General features: G+C 46.6%; 1 protein-coding gene across 30 annotated transcripts in view; it reads right to left on the bottom strand.

Moving 5' to 3' along the window:
• MAPK8IP3 (mitogen-activated protein kinase 8 interacting protein 3) overlaps nt 1-17,930 on the bottom strand; it is a 157,674-nt gene that overhangs the window by 30,935 nt on the left and 108,809 nt on the right. For 16 of the 30 annotated variants that reach the window (XM_074965792.1, XM_074965804.1, XM_074965803.1 and 13 more), the window contains 3 exons: nt 9,633-9,784; nt 6,533-6,589; nt 5,834-6,004 (listed from right to left, as the gene is read on the bottom strand). In XM_074965792.1, the coding sequence (XP_074821893.1) occupies nt 5,834-6,004; nt 6,533-6,589; nt 9,633-9,784 (380 nt within the window). The remainder of the gene's footprint in view (nt 1-5,833; nt 6,005-6,532; nt 6,590-9,632; nt 9,785-17,930) is intronic. The other 14 variants (XM_074965797.1, XM_074965805.1, XM_074965815.1 and 11 more) reach the window with 2 other exon arrangements.

Below are 17,930 nucleotides of genomic sequence, written 5' to 3'. Positions count from 1 at the left end.
GGATTTAGTGCTCAGTCTAGAAGATACCATCGGAGATGCTTAGTTTTGCAGTTCTCAAATTGTGGATTTGTGTCTCCAGAGAGAACATGCTTGTTAACAGCAAAAATGTTTTTAAATAAATAAATAAATACTATATTGAGGTGAGAAATAACAGACCTCAACCCTAGTGTCCCTCTGCAAATTTGTGTACACAGAGTCAATCCCTTACCTCTCTGTAAAAGTGCAAAGTTTCCAAAAGTTCAATGAATAGAAGATTGTTGGGGGCGGAATAGATCTGGACAAGAAGAAGAAGTCTGGAGATAAATGTGAGAAGGGAGGGACAGGCAGTAGAAACACAAGTGAAACTGTTTGAGCAGCATATTCCAGAAACCTTGAGGTCTTTCTGAGTGTAGCCTTCATTGATTTGAGATCTACCATACCATTCTCTCACTAGAAAGGAAAACCTACGATGGCAGCAGGCTGTAAAAGAGATCCAGTTTGGGAATATTTTAATTAAATAATGAAATACTCCTCTACTTGGGGGTACGACAGGCATGCGTACAAAATGCAAACAGTGCAACAAAGAAATGCAAGGCCTGGTTGCCCGAAAGAAACAACATCATGAAAAGTGTTCCTTCTCAGGAGGAAGCTGTGTTGAAGATGATGAAAGGAACATGTCTGAACATGCAGGATCTTCAAGTTGGTAAACTTTTTTATTTCATACTTCTTCCTTAAGGACTGCCTGTCTTCCTTCTGGACTATTTTTGAATTCTCATGTTTGAGCAAAAATTATAGTTGTTACTCTATGGTACTATCATTTTAGATGCAGTTGTGATAAAAAATAAATAGCTGAAATAGGCAGATTTTCCTTTTACAATTTCACCTTTAAAGTAGTACTGAGTGTCAGTGAATGCAATGAATAATACTAAAGGAGCAGTACGGTAATAATAATTAACTAACTGCATTGACTTATTTGGTCTGAAGATTATCCTCCTTCAAGATCACCACATTTTCTATAGTTTCAGAGTTCTCTGCCAATGATAGTGTTTCAGGCACATCATGTATGTCACATAGCCACAGTATATCACCTGCAGCAAAAAGAAAAAAAACCTCCATCATCCAGAAACAACCATAGATAAGTTTGTGATAAGAACCAGCAGATTACAAAAAGAGTTAATTGATTAAAAAATTGCCCAGTTTGTTAATGCTACAAACTCTCCTTTCCATATCATGGAGCAGGTCCTCAAGGAATCAATCCTGAAGCACTTACATGAGAGGAAAGTGATCAGGAACAGTCAGCCTGGATTCACCAAGAGAAGGTCATGCCTGACTAATCTAATTGCCTTCTATGACGAGATTACTGGTTCTGTGGATGAAGGGAAAGCAGTGGATGTATTGTTTCTTGACTTTAGCAAAGCTTTTGACACGGTCTCCCACAGTATTCTTGTCAGCAAGTTAAAGAAGTATGGGCTGGATGAATGCACTATAAGGTGGGTAGAAAGTTGGCTAGATTGTCGGGCTCAACGGGTAGTGATCAATGGCTCCATGCCTAGATGGCAGCCGGTATCAAGTGGAGTGCCCCAGGGGTTGGTCCTGGGGCCGGTTTTGTTCAGTATCTTCATAAATGATCTGGAGGATGGTGTGGATTGCACTCTCAGCAAATTTGCGGATGATACTAAACTAGGAGGAGTGGTAGATATGGTGGCAGGTAGGGATAGGATACAGAGGGACCTAGACCAATTGGAGGATTGGGCCAAAAGAAATCTGATGAGGTTCAACAAGGATAAGTGCAGGGTCCTGCACTCAGGATGGAAGAATCCAATGCACTGCTACAGACTAGGGACCGAATGGCTAGGCAGCAGTTCTGCGGAAAAGGACCTAGGGGTTACAGTGGAAGAGAAGCTGGATATGAGTCAACAGTGTGCCGTTGTTGCCAAGAAGGCCAATGGCATTTTGGGATGTATAAGTAGGGGCATAGCCAGCAGATCGAGGGACGTGATCGTTCCCCTCTATTCGACATTGGTGAGGCCTCATCTGGAGTACTGTGTCCAGTTTTGGGCCCCACACTACAAGAAGGATGTGAAAAAATTGGAGAGAGTCCAGCGAAGGGCAACAAAAATGATTAGGGGTCTGGAACACATGACTTATGAGGAGAGGCTGAGGGAACTGGGATTGTTTAGTCTGCAGAAGAGAAGAATGAGGGGGGATTTGATAGCTGCTTTCAACTACCTGAGAGGTGGTTCCAGAGAGGATGGTTCTAGACTATTCTCAGTGGTAGAAGATGACAGGACAAGGAGTAATGGTCTCAAGTTGCAGTGGGGGAGGTTTAGGTTGGATATTAGGAAAAACTTTTTCACTAGAAGGGTGGTGAAACACTGGAATGCGTTACCTAGGGAGGTGGTAGAATCTCCTTCCTTAGAAGTTTTTAAGGTCAGGCTTGACAAAGCCCTGGCTGGGATGATTTAATTGGGGATTGGTCCTGCTTTGAGCAGGGGGTTGGACTAGATGACCTCCTGAGGTCCCTTCCAACCCTGATATTCTATGATATGATTGAGAACCCACACTTCATTAACATGGTTCAGTCATTAAGACCAGGATACAGTCCACCCAACAGAGCAGATGTCGCAGGCCAATTGCTGGATAAAGTATATGAAAGAGAAACTGAGTATTGTGCAAAAGGTCTAGAGGGTAAAATTGTTAACCTGAGTCTTGATGGGTGGAGCAATGTCCACAATGATCCTGTTATATGTGCTTGTGTGACAACAGAAGAAGGGAATGTCTTCCTTACAGAAACAATTGATATATCAGGAAATGCACACACAGCAGAATACTTACAAGATGTAGTAGTAAAAGCTATAACAAACTGTGAAAAAAAAATCAAATGTCTAGTACACAGCTTGGTCACAGACAATGCTGCAAATGAATCCAAGATGAGAAGAAATTATTTAGAAGAGAGTGAAGAGAGTCCAAAGCTAATAACACACGGTTGCAGTGCTCATTTGATGCACCTCCTAGCCAAAGGCTTCAGTGTTCCAGAAATAAAGGCTAATGTTGTTGAAATGGCAAAATACTTCCATAACAACCACTTTGCAGCAGCTGCTCTGAAAAAAGTGGGAGGAATCCAGCTAACTCTCCCACAAGGCATGCGATGGAACTCAGAAGTGGACTGTTTTGAGCACTATATCAAGAATTGGCCTAATCTGATGACAGTTTGTGAACAAAATCGTGAAAAAATAGCTGGCACTGTCACAGCCAAAGTTCTCAACATTGGGCTTAAGAGAAATGTTGAACACATGCTGATTACCCTGAAGCCTATTTCTGTAGCCTTGAACAAAATGCAGGGAAACAGCTGTTTTATTGATGACGCTGCTGAAATTTGGAAGGAACCGAGTGAGATCTTAAAAAGAGAAATATGCAATGACAGAGTTCAGTTACAAGCATTAAAAAAACTAACTGGACAAGCACTATCTCCAGCTCATTTTCTTGCAAATATTCTCAATATTTGGTAATGGGGTCAAACCTTAACTGCTGAAGAAGAGGAGTTGGCTATGACATGGACATCCAGCAATCATCCCTCCATAATGCCAATTATAATAAACTTCAGAGCTAAGGGTGAACCATTCAAGAAATATATGTTTGCTGATGATGTTTAAAGAAAGTCACACCAGTGAACTGGTGGAAGTCACTTAAGCACTTGGATTCAGAGACTGTTGAAGTGATAATCTCACTTTTAATAGCAGTAGCTTCTTCTGCCAGTGTAAAAAAGAATATTTTCTTCCTTTGGCCTATTCATTCCAAATTGAGAAATCATTTGGGACCTGAAATAGCAGAAAAGCTTGTTTTTCTTTTCCAGATTATGAACAAACAGGAAAATGAAGGTGAAGACGACTGAGTTAGCTGGAGAAGCCAATATTTTAAGTTTCTCATGTTGACCTGACTGACACAGTCGATTTAATTTTATTTTTTAAATATTTCATTTAACTATTTTAGTTAAAAATAATGTGAACAAAAACAAACCTGATTTAAAAAAACTTGAATGTTTAAATAAAAAATTCATATGTTTGTTTTGTTAAAATATTATATGTTTGCTGTTCTGGATTTTTTTCTTCAATACATAACGTTGTTGTTTTAGTTAACTAAAACAATTTAAATGTCTCTCTGGTAATACAGCATGGCAAAAAATCCTCCAAATATTAATGATTAACCTGTTGAATTGGAGATAGTTTATTTCCCAATGACTTCATCAATATCTGCTTCAATTACCTTTGGTAAATGAAATAACCAAACAATCATTCATTTTCTGATATAGCTGTAAAACTCATCTGAAAAGTTTTCTAAATAAATCACTTAATCACACAGATGTAAATCTGGGAAATTCCACTGACTCCAGTGGGTGGGGGGTTCCCCTGGGAGGGGGAGACCCAGAACTGTGGGGTACTGCCAGGGGGCAGCACCCAGTGAAAGGGGCACCGGGGTCCTGGGGGGGACACGGGAGCCAGCAGCAAGGCGAGACACTGGCCTGAAGAGGGTGCTCTGGAGGCTGGAACACTAATTCCCTGAGACAACCAGCAGGAGGTGCTGCCGGTGAGTCTGCGCCCCGTGACAGGTTCTCAAACATCATTGCACTGCTAACCCCATTCTGACAACTAAGTCGGTATATGACCTCGGGGGCGGGGGGGTAGAGGGGGTAGGGGATGCACAGCCTGAGCCCTGCCATCTTGGATGTGGGGAGAGGGGGCTGTTGCCCGAGCCCCGCCATCCCAGGTGAGGGTGAAACTTGGGCTTCAGCTTCAGCCCCAGGTTCCAACAAGTCTAATGCTGGACCTGGCGATCCCATTAAAATGGGGTCATGACCTACTCTGCGGTCCACAGTATGAGAACCCACACTTCATTAACATGGTTCAGTCATTAAGACCAGGATACAGTCCACCCAACAGAGCAGATGTCGCAGGCCAATTGCTGGATAAAGTGTGTGAAAGAGAAATTGAACAGTGTGCAAAAGGTCTAGAACTTCACAGTCTAGAGAAAACCTCTTCCATTCCTGATCCAGTGCCCTTCCAACAACTCCCTTGCAAAGCTGCATAGGGAAGAGCATTCTACTGTCACATAATCCAAACTCCTTCCACAAAACACAACTCCTCAAAAACTAAAAGCTGAAAATCACAGACCACATGCAATATAAACAAAGAATTAAAAGTCCACTGTAGCAGTGGCACAAAGGGGGAGGGGGCAATTCTGCAGCAGCAACAGCTGAGTGGCCCTCTTCCAGCACTGTAAGTGTTAAAATCAAATACTGTAGCCTGGGCAGTGCTGCTGAGAAAGCACCCAGGAGTCTACAGTTGAGCCCTGGAGGGGACAGAGGAAAGAGGCTGCTGGTGGAGTCCTCAGTATCTCTACCAAAGCCCTTCTTCATCCTCCCACATAGCCAGTGCAGCCAATAGTGTTCAGGACTTGATCCAGACCTGGTGGGCAACTGAATCACAGCAGGGTCACTTTGCTCCTGGCTCATCTAGATGAAATCTCATCATGGCCTACGGAGCACAAGATAAAACCAAAAACACATTTGGGAAGATAGAGCGCATACTGCTAATCTGCTGAGCCTGCCCCAGGGAGAAGTGAGGGGTGAAAGGTCAGGTGGATATACACAAGAGCCTGGCGAGATTCCACAGCTAAGTACAGAATTAAACACTGTCCTTAAAAGGTAACACAGGCAGGGGATCCATCTTCTTCATTAAACTGATTAATGTACCATTTAAGCCACAGTCCTCTGAGAAAAAGCCCATTTTAAAACAATTTGGTTGCCACTTGGCTGATCTGCAGAGGGATCTGGCTTAGCACATAGCAGGTGACTCACTCTTCAGGGAAGAATTCAAGGGTGCGGCTGCCAGAAGAGATCTGGCACATGGTATGGCTGCGGCGTTGACTGAACCCAGCTGCTGTTGGAGACTTATAGTGGATGTTCATCGATGGGTAGTTCCTCTTCGCAGGTGGGGGACTGGAGGAAGAGCTGAACAGGCGACTAAAGCTGGGAATGGAGAGAAGCCAACAAATAAGGAATGAGAAGAGCAGAAGGACAATCTGCAACACAGATTCAAGATACGGAAGAAACAAGCACAAGAACAGGAGTCCTGAAAATCCTTCCATGGAATTGCCCAGGTTTGAGTGCAGTGATCCTTAGCACTACAGATGGGCTTGTGTCTGTGTTTGTTTTCACCAGTGGAGGCTACCCTGTTCTGAATCAGTTATATTATGATTACTGTCCCTTGCTGTAAACTGATTGTGAGTACATGTGAGAGAGTCCATTACACCTCTCCAGTCTCAGATGTAAGTAATCTCCACAGGATTTGTAAAACAAAAGCCATATGTAGTTTAGATTTGATTTCCATTTTACCTGGACCAATGAGGTTTTTGGGGTATAGTGGTTCAGATAACAGCTTACATTTCTAGCTCACCTCTACTTCGATTCTGCTTCTCGTGCTATCAGGCTGGTGCCTAAAATAGTAACAGCAACACTATCCTCTTTTAAGTCTTCACAGACCATCCAGTAACTTACAATTGCCAAATAGTGGACTTCTTCTTCTCCTGGACAGATGGGTGCTCCCGGGAAGCTCTGAGGACAAATGTTTCAGACAACCATTAATTTCAGCATCATACCAAGGAGATGTTTCCCTTTTTACCCAGCTTCAGGGCAGCTGGTTGGCTCCAGGGGCAAAGAGGGGAGGAGGCAGACTTGGAGTCCTCCATTCAAGAATTTCTTCTGGCAACATGATTCAAAGGACGACATGAACAAAAGGAGCTGAGGTACAGCCGTCTTGAGTAATGAAAGGAGACTGGAGTAGATTGTGTCTCTATGTGTGTATGATGTGGAAACAAATGCTGTCAATTTAAAGTGGTATTAGTGGTATCAGCTCAAATCACTACCAGGGCCACAGTCAGCCCCTGGTAACTGAGGGCTCAGATATTATTTTTCATTTTTAGCTGCAGTCACAGAGATTCATTAAATTAGGGAAAAAAGAACAGGAGGACTTGTGGCACCTTAGAGACTAACAAATTTTTTGAGCATAAGCTTTCGTGGGCTACAGCCCACTTCATTGGATGCATGCAGTGGAAAATACAGTAGGACGATTTTATATACACAGAGAACATGAAACAATGGGTGTTACCAAACACACTGTAACGAGAGTGATCAGGTAAGGTGAGCTATTACCAGCAGGAGAGAAAAAAAACCTTTCGTAGTGATAATCAAGATGGGCCATTTCCAGCAGTTGACAAGAACGTGCGAGGAACAGTGTGTGTGTGTGGGGGGGGGGGGAATAGTTTGTGTAATGACACATCCACTCCCAGTCTATATTCAAGCCTAATGTAATGGTGTCCAGTTTGCAAATTAATTCCAATTCAGCAGTCTCTCGTTGAAGTCTGTTTTTGAAGTTTTTTTGTTGTAATATTGAGACTTCTAGGTCTGTAATCAAGTGACCAGAGAGATTGAAGTGTTCTCCGACTGGTTTTTGAATGTTATAATTCTTGACGTCTGATTTGTGTCCATTTATTCTTTTACGTAGAGACTGTCTGGTTTGGCCAATGTACATGGCAGACGGGCACTGCTGGCACGTGATGGCATATATCACGTTGGTAGATGCGCAGGTGAACGAGCCTCTGATGGTGTGGCTGATGTGATTAAGCCCTGTGATGGTGTCCCCTGAATAGATATGTGGACACAGTTGGCAACGGGCTTTGTTGCAAGGATAGGTTCCTGGGTTAGTGTTTTTGTTGTGTGGTGTGTAGTTGCTGGTGAGTATTTGCTTCAGGTTGGGGGGCTGTCTGTAAGCAAGGACTGGCCTGTCTCCCAAGATCTGTGAGAGTGTTGGGTCATCCTTCAGGATAGGTTGTAGATCCTTAATAATGCGTTGGAGGGGTTTTAGTTGGGGGCTGAAGGTGACGGCTAGTGGCGTTCTGTTATTTTCTTTGTTAGGCCTGTCCTGTAGTAGGTGACTTCTGGGAACTCTTCTGGCTCTATCAATCTGTTTCTTCACTTCCGCAGGTGGGTATTGTAGTTGTAAGAATGCTTGATAGAGATCTTTTAGGTGTTTGTCTCTGTCTGAGGGGTTGGAGCAAATGCGGTTGTATCGTAGAGCTTGGCTGTAGACAATGGATCGTGTGGTGTGGTCTGGATGAAAACTGGAGGCATGTAGACAGAGACAAACACCTACAGGATCTCTATCAAGCATTCTTACAACTACAGTACCCACCTGCTGAAGTGAAGAAACTGACTGACAGAGCCAGAAGAGTACCCAGAAGTCACCTACTATGGGACAGGCCCAACAAAGAAAGTAAAAGAACACCACTAGCCATCACCTTCAGCCCCCAACTAAAACCTCTCCAGTGCATCATCAAGGATCTACAACCTATCCTGAAGGACGACCCATCACTCTCACCGATATTGGGAGACAGGCCAGTCCTTGCTACAGACAGCCCCCCAACCTGAAGCAAATACTCACCAGCAACCACACACCACACAACAAAAACACTAACCCAGGAACCTATCCTTGCAACAAAGCCTGTTGCCAACTGTGTCCACATATCTATTCAGGGGACACCATCACAGGGCCTAATCACATCAGCCACTATCAGAGGCTCGTTCACCTGTGCATCTACCAATGTGATATATGCCATCATGTGCCAGCAATGCCCCTCTGTCATGTACATTGGCCAAACCGGACAGTCTCTACGTAAAAGAATAAATGGACACAAATCAGATGTCAAGAATTATAACATTGAAAAACCAGTCGGAGAACACTTCAATCTCTCTGGTCACTCAATTACAGACCTAAAAGTCGCAATATTACAACAAAAAAACTTCAAAAACAGACTCCCACGAGAGACTGCTGAATTGGAATTAATTTGCAAATTGGACACCATTACATTAGGCTTGAATATAGACTGGGAGTGGATGTGTCATTACACAAAGTAAAATTATTTCCCCATGTTTATCCCCCCCCACCCCACTGTTCCTCACACGTTCTTGTCAACTGCTGGAAATGGCCCATCTTGATTATCACTACAAAAGGCTTTTTTTCTCTCCTGCTGGTAACAGCTCACCTTAACTGATCACTCTCGTTATAGTGTGTATGGTAACACCCATTGTTTCATGCTCCCTGTGTATATAAAATCGTTCTACTGTATTTTCCACTGCATGCATCCGTTGAAGTCGGCTGTAGCCCACAAAAGCTTATGCTCAAATAAATCTGTTAGTCTCTAAGATGCCACAAGTACTCCTGTTCTTTTTGCGGATAGAGACTAACACGGCTGCTACTCTGAAACCATTAGGGGCCATCTTTACTCCTCATTTCCCATGTTATAAGGCACATACAGGGAACTCTGCAACATTCACCTTAGCCAGCAGGACCAATCCTAAACAAAACCACTCAGGGCCTCCATGTATCTTTGACAACTCACACACTCATTCTGAGCCCCAGCTACAGGAACCAAAAGAGCAGGTTTTAAGCATCAGAGACCTCGCTATGTTCTGAGAACCTTCAGCAATTCACAACCTAATTTCTTTATTTGGGCCCCACAAATTGTAAGGTCTGACCTACAGGACAAACATGTGACCAGATTGTGCCCTAACCCTCTTATACAGGAACTCCCAGCCTCACCTGATCATCTCTGTCCACCTGACAGCTTCCTGTAGCTCCATTAGCCTCTCTTTGTACTGGTTGCGCTCCATCAGGACACGGGCCATCTCTACACGGGTAAAGCGGCGGCGCTGGGCTATGGGAATGTTGTCCTGCAGGGGGGAGGAGCACTGCTTCAGCCAACAAGAAATGGAAGGGGGTTGAGGTTAGTAAAGAGGAATTTAGGAGATGAAAGACATAATTGTCGGTTGTCTGCCTATCTTGTTTAACGTTTCCCCTCCCACTTGAGGCTCTAACTGTAGCCAAGTGGCTCCAGCAGCAGTTTGGGGACAAAAAGCTGGGAGCACCATGTAACAGCATTTGTTCATAATGGAGGGGGAAGAGATGGGAGGCATCCTGCTCATTTTCACTAAGAAGAGAAAATGGTGGGGTAGGGGGAACTGCTGCTACAGATCACCAAGGAAAACGCTTTCCCTGGTCACCTGGCATTACTGCACTCACCTGCTCTCTCTCTCAGAGTCTGGCTGATTCTCTGGGGAGGATGCCAAGGAGGCACTTCCTCCCACTAACCACTGTGCAGCATGGGGAAAAGGACATGGTCAAAATTCCCACGTTCAGTAATTCCCCAGCTAACCAGTGCTAAAGGCTAAAGGTTAGGATGGGGCACAACAAGCATTTTGGGTTAGAAGGTGTACTCAGCTACCAGGACCAGGAAGGAAAAGCCATTTGTAAGGGGAGGATAGAATGTTGCTCATGATTCACTAGACACAGACCTGGGAGAGACATGGGCACATAGTCCCTGCACTCAAAGAGCTCCCCAGCACTAGGCTTTTACAGACTGAAATAAACTAAGTGGTTCAACCCTCAAAATCTAAAATTCCAATGTTCTTAGTGGTTACCTGTGAAGTTAGAAAAAATTAGTCACTGGAAATGCAAGGCGCATGCAATTACTGACATTTGAAAAACAAGAGAATTTCTGTGTGGCTCAGCAGAATTTCCTGCCATATGGAGATTGTTCAGGTAAGATGTTCAGCAAGTCCCAAGCGCAGGGCTCAAGCTGGTTAGTTCCTCTCTGCCAACTCCCAATAAGAAAAGGTTACTGACTGTAACTGGTTCTTCAAGATGTGATGCAGACGTGTATTCCACTTACACCCAGCACACCAAAGCCAGAGCCTTTTGCCTAGCAGTACCCGTAGAGGAGTGGCGCTCACGGCTGTGGCTCCTGCCCTGGCTATATGAGGCAGCACTGCCCTGACCTCCCTTAATTCCTTCACACTGAAATGCCAGGAGAGGAGACTCCGATGCAGAGGGGACGGAGGGTGGGTCATGGAATACATGTCTGCATCACACCTTGAAGCAGCACAATTACAGTAAGTAACCATTTCTTCTTTGACTAGATGCAGACATGTATTCTGCTTAGGTGACTCACAAGCAGTACCCCAATCTGGAGCCAGGCTCCGAGTCTACTGAAATAAAGATCACAGGATCACTCTTCTGAGGCCTGTGCTTGCTCTGGAAGAAGAGGTAATAGCACAGTGGTCCATAAATGCATGTACGGATGACCATGTGGTGGCCCTGCAAATGTCCAGTATGGAAATGTCACTGAGGAACACTATTGATGTTGCTTGTGCTCTCCTGGATGAGCCATATCCGCTGAGGAGGTGCAGCTGAAGTTCTCTCACACGCAGCCCTGATACAGGATTTTATTCATTTAGAGATGGTCTTTGCAGAGACTGCTTGTCCCTTCTTGCGGTCTGCATATGACACAAGCAGGCGAGGCGAAACACAAAACCGTTTAGTCCTGTCTAGATAAAAGGCTAGACATTGCCTGACCTCCAGAATATGGAACACTACCTGATTCAGATGAAACAGAGACCACCTTGGATAAAAACTTTGGCTGTGGTCACAGGGTTACCTTATCCTTGGAGGATGAAGTGTCGCCATGGCATTGGAAAAAACTGACTTCCCTTGAATCAGGGGATGGAAGGCTGATATTGCTGCCAAGTGCACTCTCAGTGAACTGAGCGCAGGCCCAATTTCTGAAAATGTAACAGGTACTCCAAGATGTCCTGGATGGAAGTCTCCGCCGGATGGGTCCCGTAAGCCAAGGACCCCACCAAGAACCACTTCTATTTAGCTAAGTAGGCCGTCCTACTGGAGGATTTCCTACTGTTGAGTAGGACTTGTTGGACAGCATCCAAGCACTGTTTTTCCTCTTAATTTAGCCATGACGTGCAGGGAGCTGATCGCAGGATGGAGGGTGCAGCCATGGTTCTGAGCAAGCCGGTCGGGATGGAGAGGAAGGTGGTATGGGAGGTTGAATTGACAGAGCAAGGAGATCTGAGAACCAGCACTGCCTCAGCCATGCTGGAGCAACGAGGATGAGCTTGGCCCAAATTCCTTTGACTTGAGGATGACCTGAGGAATAACGGGAATAGGTGGAAAGCATACAGAAGAGTCAATCACCAGCTGCAGTGGAAAATGTTGGAAGGAGCCTGGGTGGAGGCCCCGCCGAGAGCAGAATAGCCAACATTTCCTGTTTTTCCTCGTCAAAAAACGGTTGATCCTGGGGATACCCCATGTTGCAAAGACAGCCCAGAGACCACTCTCCTTCAGAGACCACTCATGGCTCAGGAAGAAAACCCTGCTGAGATGGTCCATTAAGACGATTATGCTCCCCTGGCAAATGGGTTGCTACTGGAGTGATGTCTCCTTCAATACAAAATTGCCACAGGTTGATCGCCTCCAGGCAGAGTAACCTGGAATATGCCCCCCCACCCTCGCTTGTTCACATAGTACATTGCGGTGGTATTGTCAGGGAGTATGTGAACCAGTGTGTGTCTGATGTGATCTCAGAAGGTACAATATGCATTGTGGATGGCCCAAAGTTCCAACACATTGATATGGAGTGAGGTTTCCTGTTCCAACCAGAGGCCCTGCACCCTCAATGAGTCCAGATATGTCCCCCAACCCAGAAGGGAAGTGTCGGTAACAACAGACTTGGTCGGGGAGGGCCTCATGAAGGGGACTCCTTGGAACACGTTGCAAGTGTACTTCCACCAGTGCAAGAAATCCAGGACTGGTGGAGGAAGGTGAAGCAACCTGTCTAGAGAATGCAAGGCAGGACAGTAGACCATCCTGAGCCACATCTGAAGAAGGCAAAGGCACAACCTGGTGAACTGGACCACTTGCATGCAAGCGGACATATGGCCCAATAGGCTCAGACATACGTGGACTATCATGGAAGGCTGAGATTGCACACTGAGGCAGAGCCGTTGAATTGCCTCGGTTGGCAAGAATGCCCTCATCCTCATGGAATCTAACAGGGCCCCGATGAACTCGATTTTTTGAGTGGGAGCCAAGGTTGACTTTGCAGTGTTTTAAAATGAGTCCCAGACGGTTGAGCAAACCCAACGTGGTGTCAATGTGGGCAAGAACCTCCTCTCTGGAGCTGCCCTTCAGCAACCAGTCATCAAGGTACGGTAACTCCCTTCCTCCTGAGATATGCCATGACCAACACCATGCATTTGGTAAAGACTCGGGGGCCAGAAGAGAGCCTGAATGGGAGAACCGTATAGTGAAAGTGGCATTTTTCTATCACAAAACGCAGAAACTTCCTGTGGTTCAGTAGAATTCCCACATGAAAGTAAGTGCCCTGAAGGTCCAGAGCAGTGAACCAGTTGTTCTGAGACCGTGCAGGAGGATAGCCAATAGAATGACCCTGCAGAATCTCACGTACTTGATGAATTTGTTGAGGCCACAAAGGTTGAGATCCTGCCCTTGAATTTCAGTATCAGGAAGTACTGGAAGTAAAAACTGTGCCCCCGGTGTTCCGGAAGAACCTCCTCCACCACTCCCTTCTTCAACAGAGAGCTGACTTGTTTGATGAGGAGGTGAGAGAGGTCCCTGCAGAGGACAGAAGGGATGTGGGAAGGGGGCATGGAGGTGAACTGGATTGCGTAGCCTGATCTGATACTGTCTAGGACCCAGCTGCTGGAGGTAATCAAGTCCCAAGCATTGTAAAAGGGGATGGAAAGGGTGGGGTAGTGACTGGACCAATGCTCTGGACTACAGAGTCAAAAGCCTGCACTGAGGGAGGACATGTGGACTGTCTGAAGCCTGAGCCCAACTGCTTCCTCTTGTGGGCTCTATCCCTCTTTCTAGGGTAGTCCTGCTGTTTCAGAGGGAAAGGAATGCTGTGGACAATACTGTTGCTGCTGCTGCACCCCATAGTGGCATCTTTGTGCAGACAGCATGTACACTCCCAAGGACCTCAAAGCAGCCATGGAATCCTTGAAGGAGTGCAAAGTGTCATCCGTCTTGTCCAAGAACAAGATGTGGCGGTCAAAGGGTAAGTCCTCGATGGCTTGCTGGATGTCCAGAGTGGTCCCAGAGTTTTGCAGCCAGGAAGTCTTCTTTCATAGTTACTGCCGAGGCCATGACCCTGGCCGAGGTGTCTGCACCATCAAGGGCAGACTGAAGGGACATTCTGGCCACCAAACAGCCTTCCGCAATGAATGCCCGGAACTTCTCACATGAGGCCTCAGGCAACTAGTCCTCGAATTTAGCCTTGGCTGACCAATTGACAAAATCAGACTTGCCCAGCAAAACCTGTTGATTGGCGATCCTCACCTGTAGGAACAACAAGGTATGGATCTTCCTGCCCAGAAAATCCACAGCTTGGAGTCTCTGTCCTTGGGGGTAAACTTGAACCTACCCTGCTAGGTCCTGTCGTTTACCACCATTACGACCAGGGAATTTGGGGCTGTGTGGCAATAAAACTCCTCAAATCCCTGCATGGGAACCAAGTAGTGCTTTTCCATGCACTTAGCCATCAGCAGTACTGACTCCGGTATACTCCACAGGACTCTCCTCAGCTCAAGGAGCACATCATTGATCGGGAGTGCCACTCTCCTGGGGATGGCAGGCTTAAAATGTCCACCAGTTTGTGTGTGTTCTCTTGGAGAAACTCCACCTGCATGCCCAGGGATGTGGCTACACAGAGTAAAAGGTCCTGGTACACCTTCCAGTCCTCCAGAATAGAAGGGGAGGATGAACCCGGCAGCACAGCATCATCTGGCAACGAGGACAAAGGTCTCAGCTGAGCCAGAACCGGCTCTTGCTCCCAGGAAGATGTACCCGGAATGGAGGTCTCTGGTAGCTCCGCAGGGAGGAAGACCACTGCTGCCTGGGCCTGTGGCTCATCCAAAGCCACCACCATCGACGGGGCAGGTGACTTTGGCTTTGAACATGACAAAGAGTAGGATCTCCATGAATGAGGAGTGTCCCACTGAGTCCAAGGCCACTGATATGGATAGGGCATTGGAAGCCAGTAGGAGCCAGGTGAGGGACCTCCATCCTGGCCACAGGACACACGCCAATCCTGGAAGCCATACTGGTCCATTGGTGGCCCCTGGAATTCATTGAGTGATGCAGAGCAGGAGGATGACGACTCCGACTCTGAATCAGAGCCTAGGATCTCAGCGACATGGGCGGAGTGATGCCCAACGAAGCCAATAGGCAGTCCAATTAATCCATTGCCCAAAACAAGGTGGGAATCAACACCTCCGATGAAAGCAGTACTGTTAATATGCAGCATGCCGGTGCCACAGGCACTGTTGGTCCCAGCACAAACAGCAGTATCGGAGTGCTCGAATGTCGAAGGCAGTGAGAGGTGCCATGGGAGCACTTGCAGCATCAAGTGCAGTGGGGCTGAAGAGCGTCCCGGTGCTGACATCCCCTGCACTGATTCCGGTACCAGCTCCATACCCATTATGGGGAGGGGAGCATCTAGGTGTGGTCCCGAGGGGCACGAAGGTTCGGCGGCATACTCCACTAGAGGGGCTGCTAAAGGAGGGAGCCTCAAAGTCCTGAACCAACAGTGAGGACAAAATGGAAAGGCAGAGCAGATCTGCTGCAGCCTGATTCGTTGACACAGTGGCTAATCGGTACCGGCATCGACCTCACTGGCACCAGACTAAACAGACACCCAGAGGTTGGAACCAGAGTCAATGGTATCAGGTTTCTGCCCTTCCCAATTGGAACCGGGGAAGGGTCAGAGGTACCCGCACCATCCCGTGCGCCAGAGCCAGTATACACTTTCCCTGGGGCAGAGGAGTCGCCCCAAGACCTGGAGCAGTTCTGCTTGGTCTTATGAGACCTCTTTCTTAGCACCGATCACAGAGAATCACAAAATCATAGAATATTAGGGTTGGGAGGGACCTCAGGAGGTCATTTGTCCAATCCCCTGCTCAAAGCAGGACCAACACCAACTAAATCATCCCAGCCAAGGCTTTGTCAAGCCAGGCCTTAAAAACCTCTAAGGATGGAGATTCCACCACCTCCCTAGGTAACCCATTCCAGTGCTTCACCACCCTCCTAGTGAAATAGTGTTTCCTAATATCCAACCTTGACCTCCCCCACTGCAACTTGAGATCATTGCTTCTTGTTCTGTCATCTGCCACCACTGAAAACAGCCTAGCTCCATCATCTTTGGAACCCCTCTTCAGGTAATTGAAAGCTGCTATTGAATGCTCCCTCTCTCCTCTCTTCTGCAGACTATAAAAGCCCAGTTCCCTCAGCCTCTCCTCATAAGTCATTTTCATTGCCCTCCACTGGACTCTCTACAATTTGTCCACATCCCTTCTTTAGTGGGCGAGGGAAAACCAAAACTGGACGCAATACTCCAGGTGTGGCCTCACCAGTGCCAAATAGAGGGGAATAATCACTTCCCTCGATCAGCTGGCAATGCTCCTACTAATACAGCCCAATATGCCATTGGCCTTCTTGGCAACAAGAGCACACTGCTGACTCATATCCAGCTTCTTGTCCACTGTAATCCCCAGGTCTTTTTCTGCAGAACTGCTGCTTAGCCAGTCAGTCCCCAGCCTGTGGCGGTGCATGGGATTCTTTCTTCCTAAATGCAGAACTCTGCACTTCTCCTTGTTGAACCTCATCAGATTTCTTTTGGCCCAATCCTCTAATTTGTCTAGGTCACTCTGGACCCTATCCCTACCCTCCAGCGTATCTACCTCTCCCCCCAGCTTAGTGTCATCTGCGAACTTGCTGAGGGTGCAATCCATCCCATCATCCAGATTATTAATAAAGATGTTGAACAAAACCGGCCCCAGGACCCGCCCCTGGGGCACTCCACTTGATACCGGCTGCCGACTAGACATCAAGCCATTGATCACTACCCATTGAGCCCGACAATCTAGTCAGCTTTCTATCCACCTTATCGTCCATTCATCCAATCTATACTTTTTTTAACTTGCTGGCAAGACTACCGTATCAAAAGCTTTGCTAAAGTCAAGATATAACGCATCCCCATATCCACAGAGCCAGTTATCTCATCATAGTAAGCAATCAGGTTGGTCAGCCATGACTTGCCCTTGATGAATCCATGTTGACTGTTGCTGATCACCTTCCTCTCCTCCAAGTGCTTCAAAATGGATTCCTTGAGGACCTGCTCCATGATTTTTCCAGGGACTGAGGTGAGGCTGTAGTTCCCTGGCTTCTCCTTCTTCCCTTTTTTAAAGATGGGCACGTTTGCCTTTTTCCAGTCATCCGGGACCTCCCCCAATCGCCACAAGTTTTCAAAGATACTGGCCAATGGCTCTGCAATCACATCAGCCAAGTCCCTCAGCATCCTTGGATGCATTAGACCTGGACCCATGGACTTGTGCATGTCCAGCTTTTCTAAATAGTCCTTAGCCTGTTCTTTCACTACTGAGGGCTGCTCACCTACTCCCCATGCTGTGTTGCCCAGTGCAGTAGTCTGGGAGCTGCCCTTGTCTGTGAAGACCGAGGCAAAAAAAGCACTGACTGCTTCAGCTTTTTCCACATCGTCTCATTTGGTTGCCTCCCTCATTCAGTGAGGGTCCCACACTTTCCCTGACCTTCTTCTTGTTGCTAACATACCTGTAGAAACCCTTCTCGTTACCCTTCACATCCCTTGCTGGCTGCAACTCCAATCGTGTGTTGGCCTTCCTGATTACACCCCTGCATGCTCGAGCAATATTTTTATACTCCTCCCTAGTCATCTGTCCAAATTTCCACTTCTTGTGAGCTTCCTTTTTGAGTTTAAGCTCCTCGAAGATTTCACTGTTAAGCCAAGCTGGTCGCCTGCCATATTTGCTATTCTTTCTGCACTTCGGGATGGTTTGTTCCTGTGCCCTCAATAAGGCTTCTTTTAAATACAGCCAGCTCTCCTGGACTCCTTGCCCCCTCATATTAGCCTCCAAGGAGATCCTGCCCATTAGTTCCCTGAGGGAGTCAAAGTCTGCTTTTCTGAAGTCTAGGGTCCGTATTTTGCTACTC

The sequence above is a fragment of the Natator depressus genome, chromosome 10 (assembly GCF_965152275.1).
Source record: "Natator depressus isolate rNatDep1 chromosome 10, rNatDep2.hap1, whole genome shotgun sequence".
Lineage (NCBI taxonomy): Eukaryota > Metazoa > Chordata > Testudines > Cheloniidae > Natator > Natator depressus.
This window is presented reverse-complemented; position numbering and strand designations above follow the sequence as displayed.